This window comes from Propithecus coquereli, unplaced genomic scaffold (assembly GCF_000956105.1).
Source record: "Propithecus coquereli isolate 6110/MARCELLA unplaced genomic scaffold, Pcoq_1.0 Scaffold677, whole genome shotgun sequence".
In the NCBI taxonomy this organism is placed as follows: Eukaryota; Metazoa; Chordata; class Mammalia; order Primates; family Indriidae; genus Propithecus; species Propithecus coquereli.
In genome coordinates, this window is record NW_012152807.1 from 399648 (window position 1) to 414258 (window position 14611).

A 14611-nucleotide genomic window follows, 5' to 3' on the forward strand; every position below is an offset into this window, starting at 1 on the left:
TTTTACAGGTGGGCAAAAAAACCTCAAGTTCTTAGGATAGGAAGAGATCTTGGGTATTTAGCAATTTATCTACATTTAACAAAGGTGGAAAATAGATGCAGGTATTTTAGTGACTTACTAAGGTCGCCTCATTGGTTAATGTTAGAGTTGGTAACGAAATCAAGATTTCCCAATACTGACTCTTAGAAATAAAGAATATTAGGGTACTAAGAAGAGGGTAGGGAAGAAGAGGAGTGAGGGACAATTACCTATTGGGTACAATGTACACTATTCTGGTGACGGCACACTAAAAGCCCTGACTTCAGCATTATATAATTCACCCATATAACAAAAAACACTTGTACCTCCAAATCTATTGAAAGAAAAAAGAGAAAAAGAAGGAAAAAGAACATTAGAGTAGGAAAAAAAAAACAAAAAACCCTGAGGATTCCTTTGGACTGACTCCTACATTTTACAGAGGAACAACCTGAGGTCCAGAAAAATAAACCACTTGAGGTCACATACCTCAGTGGTGGCAGTCTATCCACAAACTCAGGACTCCAGACTTAGCCTACAGTTCTTAACCCAGTTTCCAAACCACAATGATGATATCAACTAACCCTTGAATTAGTTGTTCAGGCTATTTGAACAAATACCCTTGATTCTCATGTCTCAGATTTGTGGTATCAAATTAATGTGGTTAATTTCCTTTTCCCCACTCCAAAACCCTACCCCCACCTGAATTCAAGCACAAAGTACAGATTTTGTTTCATGCATTTGAATATACAATTCATGACATTGTTACTATGGTAAAGCAGATTCATATGCATGAATAGTACTTTCTGTCAAGAAGTCCTCTATAAATCATCCTGAAAATTGTTAAAAATGTTGTCCTAGGACAAGAATAATACTCAGCGGTGGGGTTTTTATTTACTTTATTTTGATCTTTATGTGCAGAGAACCCACTAAGTAATTCAAGTGCCTTGCATGTAGCAGCTGCTCAATAAATGCTTGTTTACATAGATTCTTCTGACTTGAGCTCATCCATTCATTCTTTTCTTCAATAGCTGTTTACAGGTGCTTAGTGTAGTCAATGCGCATGCAAAATTCCTAGGACACAAGCAGAGATAGCCCAGGAAAGTGCAATTTTTATGGGCTTTAAGAAGTTTAGTGAGCTAAAAGCTTACACGCTAAAACTTTTACTGTATGCGTGGTTGAAAAAGTATTGCTGTAACCATATAGGCAACAGCACTCACAAGTCATTTTCTCTCTGCTTGCTTTATAGCAGGCATATTTTATGCCCTGCAAACAAGAGGCTTTTGTGCAGTCCAGTTGTGCTGACATCTAAAACACCAAACTAGTTGTGCTTGGTAAACTGTCTCACTAAGCAATAGAGAAAGTTAAGAGCCTGACACAATACAAATTGCAGGGCATTCTGTAGATAAGACAAAGCACTTTCCTGGAGGAAATGGTGAGCGGTTATGATTTACAAACCCACTGTTGTTACTGTTCATAATGAGAGATACCTGGTGTTTTCAGTCCATCAACCTGAATAAACGATGCCTCTGTAGAAGTGTGAGGATGCCCACAAAATGAATTTGCCTGCCTTCAGAGACTGCATTCTGCCTTAGGACATTTGTCCTTTTCTGGCCTCATGTAAGAAACAGTTGGCATGCATGACATTAATTATTAAAATTGCAAATCATCATTCCTTAAAATATTTCATTTCCTTTAGTGATGCCTCGTGCTTTTAGATTTACGCATTCAATTAACATGAATAATCAAAGAATTTTTAAAAGGACTAAAGTGATTTTTTTCCTCAAATCTCTTTGGATTTTGTAACAAGAATCCTTTGCAAAGTTGTTCTCTAGTCATGTAGATGTTCTCTAATGTGGGGATGTTATTCTTCGAACAAAGATAAAATTTTAATATGGAGCCATATCTAATTTATACCATGTAATAACTTTATTTGAAATAATAAAAAATAACTTAAAGATTTCCATCTGTGTTGGTGTTTTGACATTAATGCCTATTGATATGTTGGTAGACACTCAGATGGTAAACATTATTTTTGTGAAAAAATCCCATGCGTTTTACATAATTTGGACATACATGAGGTAATTACATAATATCCCAAATTAATCTTTCATTAATGTAGACACTGGACCCATTACAATCCTGGCATCAGGAGCCATAACCAATGGCTGTGCGTGGTCTGTTAGGACAGAATTTCCCTGTGCTTAAGATGGGGTGGAGCAGTTGTCACCCCAGGAATATCCAACTACGTGTAAGAATGGGCTTCCCTATGTTTTCTCAAAACTCTAATTTAATTCTTTTAAAAGACCATCTTTAATAAAAATACCTGTTTTGACAATTCATGCATAAAATTATCTCAAACCTACTAACATCCCTGCAATGAAATGAATTAAAATGCAAAAGGGAATCTAAATTTGTATGAAACAACTGATATTTAAGTGGCATATCCTTTTCAAAATGCCATACCAATGTACAGTTAAGACCACCATGTGAGGTGGGTTCATTCATACATCAATATATTAATAATAAGTATTTATCAAGTGTTGTTTCTTGTAGGTCACTGTCCCGTGACCTGTGCATACAACAGCAGACAAAGTAAAGAAATCCTCTGTTCCCTTGGAACTGACATTCCAGTGGGGAAAAAGACAATAAAAAACAACAATGTGAGTGAAATATATACTATTAGATGGTCTTGAGTGCAGAGAAACATAAAGCAGGGAAAGTTCAAGGCATTGCAATTTAAAATAAGAGTGTTGAGGGAAGGCCTCACTGAAAGGTGGCATTTGAGTAAAACAATGGGATACTACTCAATTATAAGAAACAACAGTGATCTAGCACCTCTTATATTTTCCTGGATAGAGCTTGAGCCCATCCTCCGAAGTGAGGAATCACAAGAATGGAAGAATGGGCTCCACACGTACTCACCATCAAATTGGCACTGACTGATCAACACTAAGGTTCTCACACGTTAGTAATATACTTTAGGGATTGGGGGGTTGGGGATGGGTAAACTCACAACTAATGGATGCGGTGAGCATTGTAGGGGGGAAAAGGCATGCCTCAAATCATGGTTTGGGTGTGGCAGAATCATAACATGTAACCAAATGTTTGTAGCCCCATAATATCCTGAAATAAATAAATAAATAAAAAGACAAATTAAAAAAAAAGGTGGTGAGATATCGAGACGGATATTTGGGAGAAGAAAATTTCAAGTAGAGGGAACAGCAAGTTCAAAGGCCCAGGAGCAGCACCCCGGCTGGAGTGCTTGTGAGATGGTAAGGGGGCCAGTGTGTCTGGGGTGGAGTGAGTCGGGTGGGAGAACGGTAAAGGACACAACAGAGAGGGGACAAGGGACAGTGGCCACAACTTGTATGCCACTACATAGGCTGTGGCTTATGCTTTGATGGGATAGAAGGTTTTGAGCTGAGCAGCGACATGATCTGGACTGGGTTTTAACAGGATCACTCTGGCTCATTTTCAGAATGGACCGTGGTTCGGAGAGGGGGTGTCAGAATCCAAGAGACCAGTTCAGAGACCGCTGCGGTTATTTTGGCTGGAGATGATGGTGGCTCCTTTAAGTGGAAAGGAGTAAAAACATGTGTTGGCAAGGTCAATGGCAGAGTAGCTCTGGCCACAACCACAGAGAGGAGCAACAACTGCCTCCTGTGTTGAGAAGAGGTCAAAGTTTAAGTGAAGGACTAGATGGTCCCCTTCCTGTTTGGGGTAAAGCCTTCTTCCTCAACTCCTGGTTAGCTCCTCCCTCTACCCCACCCCTTACTATCTCCTCCAGGTCTGGATTCTACTCACGATCTCTCCTCTGTCTTAAGCTACTAATGTCTCCCTCTTCACCAGCTCCTTCTCTGTATATAAACAAATTGCAGCCTTTTCCATTTTAACACATTGACTGCCGCACAAAGAAATCAGAAACTTTTCCTTGGGGCCAAAGTGTTTTATTATGAAAATAGGATAAACACTTCGAGTATAATTTAAAGGTAAACATAAATAGAAAAAACAAAATTTAACAATTTAAAACAAAATTTATTTACTTCTATTCATGTAACCCATACTTTTCAAATTAAGTTGTCAATATTAATTGTAACAATAAGAACATCAACAAATAAGATTTTATATATGCTTCACGTGGCCCCAGGCTCAAAACCAGAGCGAGTCAAATACAACTCTCGTGGCAGTTAATGTGTTAAAAAATAAACAACTCCACTTGTATCTACCTGGTACTATTATTTACTTCCTCCGCATCTCCTCACGAGTCCAGCCCAGTTTCTTATAAGTGCTGTCTCTACGGATTGTCTCTGTTTTCTTTCCATTTTTTCTTTCACTCCCTGCAAGGTGGATTCTGCTGTGGGCTCCAGGCCCTAGCTCGTGATTAAAGCTGCTCTGACCACGCTCGGCAATGGTCTCCATGTTGCCGCATCCCAAGGACACCTTCCAGTCCTTACCTGACTGGACTTCTTGGCTCTAGCGTTTAATGCCTTCATTCTCTTCGTTTCTGAACTATCGATCTCTCTTGTGCTTATTCCCACATCTCTTGCTGGTGATTCTCTGTCTCCTTCAGGGATCACTTTTCCTTCTCATGGTCCTTTCTGTGTGTTCTGGAGTTTCCCGCTTGACTCATGGGGCTCACCACCTTCTATCCTTCTCCCAGTAACCTCATCTACAGCATGATTTAACCACCACTTTTTGATTAATAATTCTCAAATCTCGTCTCTTTCTCTGACTTTTCCTATGAGCCTCAGATTTGTACCAACTTTTTGTTGAGGCTAAATCCCCGCAGACATGTCAAATGTAATTTGTCCAAAATTGAGATTGCTGTCCCACCACTCAGCCTGTGACTAATCACCCAGTGTCTGTGATAGAATCCTGGAATTTATAACAAATTCCTCTCTCCATTTCTTTTTGCCACAAAAAGTCAATCTCCAAATTCTGCTATTTTTATCATCTAAATATGTCTGTAATCTGTCCCTACCTCTCCATTCCTACTATGTATGTTCTGATTAAAGACCTTATCGCCTCCTGGCAATAACGTTCTAATTATTTTCCCTGCCTGCAACATTGCCAGTTTCAAGTTAGTCTTGCACAGAGCTATCAGGGGAACATATCCCAAACGCTAATCTGCCTGTAACAGCTCCTGTTTCAACCTATCAGAAGTAGCTTTGTATCACCTCAAGCATAGAGTCCCTGTTTCTTAACACAGCATCCATGCGTCTCTAGGATGCTTCCATCTCTACCACATACTCCCTGCCCCAGCTACTCCCACATCATGGCAATTTCCTGTAAATGCTTACGCACAGTATGATGCGCTCACCCTTTGCTTACACTTCATTTGCCTAAAATGTCATGTCCCTACTGCCTTTTAAGCTGGAAGACATCAGACTTAGAAGTAAAGCTTCTCCTGGGAGGTAGGATTGGGGAGTGAAAGACTATATGCTTTGGAAAAGGACTGAACTCTCTACATCTTAGTTTCCACACTTATGGAAAGAAAAAAAAAAAAGGAGGGTCATAGCTAGGGTTGTTGGATGGTGAGGGGTAAGGCATCAACTTCGGCTCAGGTTCAGTTTATCTGAATAGCCTCTTTTTCATTTCCTCCCTATTTTTCAGCTGGTCTAATTACGCCTACACTGTGTTCTCAGAATACTATTTTTTAACCCCCATAGACTATAACATTCTATCACATCCTATTCCTCTTGTTCCTCCCACATTATCAGCACCTCACACATGGCTGGGCACACAGGTGGCTGTGTCCTAAGTATGAGCTGGGCATCTGTTGGGTGACTGAAAGAAAAACTATAAGGTCCAGTGGCAAGTATATCTCTTCACTCATATCTACTGTGCATGTATTATCGTTATTCTATCCTTGTGTTTTCTTTTCGATTAAAATAATGTCTAGGGTGATTTTAATTTTGTCAGATGCAGGGGGAATAATAGAAGTACTGAAGGAGGGACAGCCGACAGTACACTAGGTGGGCTACAGAAAATCTGGGTCATAACCCAGATCCGCCACTTAGTCAATATGTGGCCCTGAGCAAACCATTTGACTTTGCTAAGCCCCAGATTTCACATCTGTAAATTGAGGATAATTAGATTTGTCCTAATTTTGAGAGTTGGAGGAATCAAATGGGACCTATAATGCATATGAAAGAGCTTTGTGACATTTTGAGGACCCTCGTAATAGTCAGAAAGAATTTTGCATTTGAGAGCTGCAGCACTAGGCACACAGTCGTATGTGTTGGATTAAACTAAAGAGTAACCTCTTGGATATTTGATAATTTGTAAATAGCTTGCATTTATGATACATTAAAAATTATATGAACTCGCATGCTGTGAATTAATTATTTTACGTAAAGATTAAAAATGTAGAGTCATCCTATGAAAAATTAAACCAAACTCAAAATTGCAAGCATAATTCTAACTCTGAGAGTATGTTAACAAGTCCACATTTGTACTTACCTCCCTGTGGAAAGAACTGCGAGTAAATCTCTTTGAAGGTTTCTTCATTAACAACACCACTGGGGCATTCCTAGGGAAAGTGGCAGAGAAGCGATATGAGCAAAGTGTTCATAAAACTGATTTTTTTTGCACATTTTGAAACAGAACTGTCTACTGTGCAAAGCTGCACCAACAAAGTTAACCATCCATCTATTATTACAAAGGATAAAAGCACACAATAAACTCCTCTTTGTTCCGGTTCTTATGGAATTAAAAAAAAATTTCAGTTGTAAATATCTTTGCATATTGAGTATCAAAGTAGATCTGACATGTTCAAAAACACAATGCTGCTTTTAACTGTACACATGTTTATTATTAATGAAGAGGAAATTGCACTGTTTTTTATACAGCAAGAAGATTGCAAGGTGCTTATAATACGGTCTTTACTGGGTCTTGGTTCTGTGTCCTCTCAAGGTTTTCTGGACCACCTAATCTTCAGTTCAATGAGAAAATGGCTCCATTAAGCTCGAAGCTGGTTCAAGAAGCTTCAAGCAGGAACAGTTACTAATTTCTATTAACAGGCTGTTTGTGAGTACACATGACATGGTTTTGTAATAAGTGACCTTGGGTGAGATATGACCCCAAGGTTTTTTTAAACTTTTGGAGAGGAAGTTCTGGCAAGAAATAGGCCTGACCTGAGCTTAATATTAATAAATTCCTGCCTTTGTCCCCAGATGGAGTTGTTGAAGACTGATGGATACTGACATTGGGAATGGCACGGATGTTGCACTATCGACCTGGAGGGGCCAAAGGGAAAGGCTGGCCCTCTGAGAGTGGTTTTGCCATTTTCTCTAAAGGGAATTGAAATCTAAAATGTCAGAAGAGGTCTGCCTTGGTGCAGAAAATGAGGTCTGGGCAAGTGAATCTGAGACTGAAGTGAGGGAAAACTTCCTGTACTTTCTGGAGTTGTAAGGAGTCCGGTCAGAAATGTGAGGTGTAGAGACCCCGTGCCCCGAGTGGTGGAGACTGATAGTCCCATGATAGCTCAGCTCACAGGATCACACATAAGGCATTAATTGTACAGTCCTGCCTTGGTATCCATGGGGCATTGGTTCCGGGACCCCCGCAGATACCGAAATACCTTCATGCTCAGATCACGCAGTTGGCCCTGGGGAACCCACAGATACGAAAAGCTGGCTCTCTGTATCCTGTGTCTTTGATTCACATTTGGATGTTGATGTGAAAACTGCAGATACAGAGGGATGACTATGTTTATTGAAAAAAATCTGCATATAAGTGGACCTGTGCATTTTAAACCCCTCGTGTTCGAGGGCTGATTGTACGTTGTAGGTGGGCAAGTGATAAGCCCTGTCCCGTCTTGTTGTGTAGCTTCTCATGGACAGTCTCACGTGCTCTGAGCCCCCCTTGTTCCAGCTGTCGCAGCATCTCCACACTACCCGGCATCCCCTCAGGGCTAAGTGCACTGGAGAGAAATCGACAGTGTGCTCACTTCCGAGAGGGCTGACTTTAGACGTAAATATTCTGTGTACTATAATTTTGACACTGCTCCTGGCCTCTTCACCAATCATCTGGTGTGGTCTTTAAAACTTCTCTTTGCCCTTAAAATCCTTGTCCCCTCACTATTAAACTCACTGTATTAGTTTGATCTTTCTTTATTCTAATGAGCCAGTTACTCAGCTGTAATGCGCTTCGCATGCAGAATTTTCTTTCTCGTTTTTTTGCTTTGAAAAGGAGGACCTTTGATGCATAAACAATTTTATTAATAACTGATTTTAACTAATGCATAAAAATTTCAACTAATAGTTTCAGTATGAATTTATGTTCATAGAGCTTGTCAATATATTTTCGTCGCATTTGTTCATTGTAATAAACCTATGACTTAGGTAGCCGAAATATCTCCATTCACAGAGGCAGAACTAGAGGTGCTAAGTGGTAAAGCACACTGTTACTGGGCAAGCCAGTGGGGAAGCTGGAATGTGGGCTCAGAACTTTCCAGGTTCAAATGTTAGATGACTCCTGTGGCAAAAACAATGACCTCAAGGACCTAAGAGAATTGAAGCAAAGAAAAGACAACCAAAAACAAACGAGGAAGAAAGCACGCAAGCAAACTGTGATGGTTAATTGTGGGTGTTAACTTGTGCTGGCCATGATGTCCAAGTATTTGCTCAAATATTATTCTGGATATTTCTCTGAGGGTGTCTTTGTTTGAGATTTACATTTAACTTGGTGGACTTTAAGTGAAGCAGATTGCCCTCCACAGTGTGTGTGGGTGTCATTTAATCAGTGAAAGGCCTGAACAGAACAAAGACTGACGTCTCCAGAGTAAGAGGGAATTCTCCAAGCAGACTGCCTTAGATTTCATCTGCAACCTTGGCTCTTCCCTTGTTTGCCAGCAGACTGCCTTTGGACTTGAACTACAGCTTTTCGGAGGCTGCCAGCTTCCCCCATCAGATTTTGGACTGGCCAAGTCTCCACAAAGTATGAGCCAATTCCCTAATAAATCTCTTTCTCTCTATATATACACACATCCTGTTGATTCTGTTTCTATGAAGAACCCTAACTAATCCATAAATGAATTAACAATCAATAGCCAAAACTCCAAAAAGGAAAGAAGATATGTATACAGCTAATTACTCAAACGTTTAGACTAAGTCATTGTATCTGGTTGGCAGCAACAGACCAATTTTACAACTAAATAAACACTTTGTAGCTGGATCCTCTCACACATGGACGTCGTGATTTATTGGCTATTTAATTCTAAGCCATCTGCTTGGAATAGTAAGGAGGGAGCAAATACATGGCTCTTTGCCATCAGGTGGTAAATTTGTGCAAGCTCAGAGCTGGAAAGCTGCCTCTGAGTTAAAGTGACACTGATGAGAGATGAGAATGACACGTAAAGGGACATCTGTACTCAGAAAACTTGTTAGCTGCCTTTAGTCTCTAGATATGTGTGATAGATGTATCTTATAATGTGAAATGATACTTAGAAATTGACTATCTCATATGCATTTGTTTTATGTTTAATCACATATCTATGTCAGAAGAAATTCTTTCTCTGCCAGCTGAAAGCTCCTGGACAAGTTTCAGGGTGGAAAGTCTCACCAGATAAATTTATCTTTATTCATCTCACATTCATTGTATTAATTTCTATTTCTACAAATACATATTGATGCCTGTTATTCTAGGAACTCTTCTAGGAGCTGGAGCTGCAGCAATAAACAAGTCAAAGGTTTTACCCTCATGGAGCCAACATCCAATGAGGGAAATACAGACTGTCTTAGGCTGTTCAGGCTGCTATGACAAAATACCATAGACTGGGTAGCTTGTAAATAACAGTAATTTATTTCTCATAGTTCTGAAGCCTGGAAAGTCTAAGACCACAGGGTCAGCAGATTCAGTACTCTGAGAGGGCACATTCCTGGTTCACAGATGGCACTTTCTAGCTGTGTCCTCACATGGTAGAAGGGGTGAGCTAGCACTGTGGGGCCCCTTTTTTTCCTCAGTCTCCATAGAGACTTTCAAAAATTGCCAATGCCAAATATATTGCAAATTGTTACAGTGGCCTATTAGGAAAAGTTTTCAATTAGCAATGATCATGTCTAGGATAAAACCTCATTGGCTATAATACTGCCCCTGTGCAAAGCTTGTGGGGTCTTTTTTATAAGAGGACTAATCCCATTTGTGAGGGCTCTGCCCAAATGATCTAACCACCTCTCAAAGGCTCCACCTTCTAATATCATCACATTGCGGGTTAGGATTTCAACAAATAAATTCTGGGATACATAAACATTCAGACTAGAGTAAAGATTAAGACCAAGAAAAAAGCTGATAAAAAAAAAATCAATTCAGAGAATGACAATCTTTTGTTTATTTCAGAGACTCCTTACTGAAACCATTGCACTTTTTTTACCTTCAGGTGAGAAAAATTGAACAAACTGTAGGACTCTAGTGATTTATAAGACAGTGCATATGATTTATCCTCCAACTTTTTCGTCACCTCTTTTGCGGAGTGTTCTCTTCACAAAGTGGTCTCTCCACCCCTTCATCAGCAAAGAAGTTGGTCAGGCTGTGTGTACAGCAAAGTATACACCATAAACAACATGGCTGTATCAGTTAGGTTAATTCTTGCTGCTGTAACAAGTAGGCCTCCAAATATTCAGTTTGAGTATCCCTTATCAGCAATACTTGGACCAGAAGTGTTTTCCATTTCAGATTTTCTTGGATTTTGAAATATTTGCATTATACTTATCAGTTGAACCTTCCTAAAATCTGAAATCTGAAATGCTCCAATCTGAAACGGTCCAATGAGCATTTCCTTTGAGCATCATTTTGGTACTCAAAAAGTTTCAGATTTTAGAACATTTTACTTTTCAGATTAGGATTATTCAACCCATTTAACAAACTAAAAGGAATGTGGTATAGTTGTTGCTTTCGTAACAGTCTTGGGTGAATGTGTAGATTAATTGATAGTTCTTCTTTTTGGAGTCACTAAGGGACAGAGGCTAATGAAGACTGGGTCATCTTCAACATATGGCTTCTATAGTCTCTGTGACTGACTCAACCACAAGGAGAAAACAAACATTGAAAAGAGTGCATGGAAGCTTTCTATGGGCCAGGTCTTCAAGTAGTACACATCATTTCCACTCTTACTCTTTTAGTTAGAAATCACTTAATATAACTATCCCAAACGAAATGAGAAGTCCTGTGTGTCCAGGAAGAAGACAAGAACACAGATTTGGCAAAGAGTTAGGAATATCTGCTCCTGTGGCATATTTGACAGATATTCCAAGTGTCTGTGCTCTGAAATAGTTCTGCAACTGATGCTTTAACATGACCAATGACCATTATCGACTCATTTAGCGGTATAAACTGTCTCCATTTCCCCTGGTGTCATTTTTAAAGGCTAATATTTTCAAGTAAACAAATACCATGAAACTTAAACATCTGAGTATGAATTTGTTCATTAGGCTTTCCTAAGAGGAAGGATCCGAGATGCAGTAGAGCTCCCAGGTTTAGAAACAGTGAGGAAAATCTCATTCATCTCTCTCTTTTTTTATTTTTTTTGGAGACAGGGTCTCCCTCTGTTGCCCAGGCTGGAGTGCAGTGGCATGATCAGAGCTCACTGCAACCTCAAAATCTTGGGCTGAAGCAATCCTCCTGCCTCAGCCTCCTGAGTAGCTGGGACTATAGGTGAGTGCCATCATGCCCAGCTAATTTCTTTTATTTTTTGTAGAGACAGGGTCTCACTATGTGGCTCATAATGGTCCCCAACTCCTGACCTCAAGTGATCCTCCCACCTCGGCCTCCCAAAGTGCTAGGATTACAGGTGCGAACTACCACACCTGGCCACATCTATCTTTTGAGAAGTTGCTGTAATCTTCTATTAACTCTTATGGCTTCTATATTATATTTTCTAATGACATTTTGTCTGATTATTAACAAATGATTATTCCATGAAAATATACTCTCTATAGAAAAAAACTAAAATAAATAAAAATCACCCATAATCCCACTATTGTAAGATTATTTTGTTCTCTTATCTATGCATATATATCTATTGCACAAATAAAATTAAGACATATAAAATATAGTATTTTATCTTTTTGAACTTCACAAAATATCCTGAACAATTTTCATGTCCTAATTTTTAACGACTGCATAATAATGCATCCATTGAACTTACCATATTGTTGCACATTGAGGTAATTTCAGCATTTTTGCACTACATAGGAATAATGATATAATTAATATTCTAGTGTGTACATATGTGACTGCACCTGTCCTTTTTTTTTATGACTAATCCCAGAAAAAACATTCTGAAAATTACCAGAGGACATAGAAGCATTTGGACAGATCTCTCCAAGGGATAAAGCCATTTGCCTGTTTTTCATGCAGATAAGGATGCTGTGATGTCAATCACCTGGACCACATCACCATAATAATAATGGTGTTTGTTGAGTATAAAATAAACAACTCAATGCTTTCTGATGTATATCATCTCTTTTTACTTTTTCACCTACCCTGAAAGGTGGAACTGAGCTCAGAGAAATTAAGTGACTTGTCTGAGTCACACAGTTTTGGACAGAGCCATCTATTTACTTATTCTTTCAACAAATAATTATTCAGTGCCTTCTATATGTCAGGAAATGGTCTATGTTTCTTCTATAATTCTGGGCACTGAGGATACAGGAGTAAGTTTAAAAATATCCCATTTTTGCTCTTGTGGAATATAAAGTTCAGTGGAATCAAACTCATTCCTCCCTGACTCCATTAATTGCAGTGCTATCTTGCATTCTGGATTATCGTCTTTTTTTTTCACATTAATACTGAAAAGGTGGCCTTTTGGTGAGTCGTTGGTGGAAATGCTTCTTTTTGGGAAGATGTAGAATGTGCGTTTGCACCCAGAGCCACCCGTCATGGCTATGCTGGAGAGAGCCACTTGTGAAAGGAAGCTATTTCAATCAACACTAGGGGCACTGATTAAAAATATTTATATTCATTATGAGTTGTAGCTTCAGAGATTTGGGGAAAATTTTTAATTACTTCTTTTTAGAAATTTTTGCCTTTAGTCCAGTAAGGACCTCTCCACCTTCCTCTGAACCACATATACTTTACTCTCATTGTAAATGGCTAGACAGTAAAGTGTTGTGGAAAAGGTTCTGGGTTTTAAGACAGGTTAAATGAACTACTTCATTGAATGTTAAGAAGCTCAGGTTCCTGACACTCTGCTGCCTGGTATGTTAATCCGTGATGACCACTGCATTTTCCTTTACTGCTTCTTAAATCCTTCACCATGATATGATCAAAATGCAATAAATGTGGAATGAGGTTTCCTTAGCCCATAACTGCCATGGATTTGTCATTTGGTGCAGAGACAGTTGCCTTTTGGGGCTTTAAAGCTGTGTTCTCTAAAGGCCCTTTTCGGTCCTTTCAGGTAGTGGCATGACATGCATGAAGGCCAAGATCAGTTGTAGATGTACAATGGATACTTTGCTACTGCTAATGTCAATACTAATAAAGCATTAGTATTTTATAATAAACAGCACAATGATGAGGATGCTGAAGCTGCTGCTGCTAAGCTAATACGTACGAGCACTTTCTGTGTTTCAGGCATTGTGTTAAATGTTTTACATGGGTTATTTCACGTGAATGGATAGAGGCCAGTATCATCTTCATTCCACAAATGACCACTTAGAGAAACTGCCCACATTCCCATGATTAGAAAATGGCAGAGCACAATCTATAGATGACAGAATCAGAAAACTTGAGTGTTTAAAGCAACTATAGAGACAATCCAGTTCAACGACCCATATTAGGGGTAAAACAAAAAATCAAGGTTGAGGAGTTTCCATAACTGACCACAGCTACACAGTGGGCTGCTGAGCTTTTTCTTGGGTCTGGGTTTCCTGAGGTCTAGGCTATGCTTCTACACCACAGATGCCTTCTTGTCCATGCTCAATAGCTGATTTTTTTTTGTCAGGTAGTATTTGGAGTAATCTAGTGCCATGCTTACATTCTTGGGCTCCAGAGTTAAGTAGACCTGGGTTGAACCCTTGCTCTACCACTTAAGAGTAACTTTGGACAAACTGTTTAATCTCTCTAAATTTCATTGCTTTTCTCTGTAAAATTGGGACAACCATTGACCTCAGAAGGTTGTTATGAGAATCAATAAGGTAATGCATATTATGCTATCTCAGCCCTCTGCCTTGCACATCACATTTGCTCATTGAGTATTAGCTGTTAGTACAACAGTACAATCTAGAATTTGGTAAACAGACCTCCATCATACAACGGGTCACTGTAACATCAATGTGGCTATACTAGGGTTAAATCGCATTCGTCAAAGTGGCTGAACCCAGGATAGCACAGGCCTGATAAAATTCAATGAGCTCATAAAGCAGATATGAATTATGCCTCCTCTAGCATTATAAATTGAATTCACTCTATCTAATATCATCAGACTTTACCCTAAAAGACAGGGGAATACTGTAATTGTAAATGACAGCTGAAAAGAATAAAGGCCACCATCCTGGAAATAAATGTCAGTAGGAAGCCAGGAGCCCTTTTAGTCATTAATTTGAATGAAAGTTTTCCCCAGCAATGCTTACAGGAGTACGTTAGAAATACAGTC

The 14611-nt window shown here is 39.3% G+C and overlaps 1 protein-coding gene across 2 annotated transcripts in view; it reads right to left on the reverse strand.

Moving 5' to 3' along the window:
• Window positions 1-14611, reverse strand: part of KCNIP4 (Kv channel interacting protein 4) — a 239841-nt gene that overhangs the window by 26726 nt on the left and 198504 nt on the right. For both annotated transcript variants that reach the window (XM_012660758.1, XM_012660760.1), the window contains exon 3: window positions 6481-6550. In XM_012660758.1, coding sequence (XP_012516212.1) covers window positions 6481-6550 — 70 coding nt within the window. The remainder of the gene's footprint in view (window positions 1-6480; window positions 6551-14611) is intronic.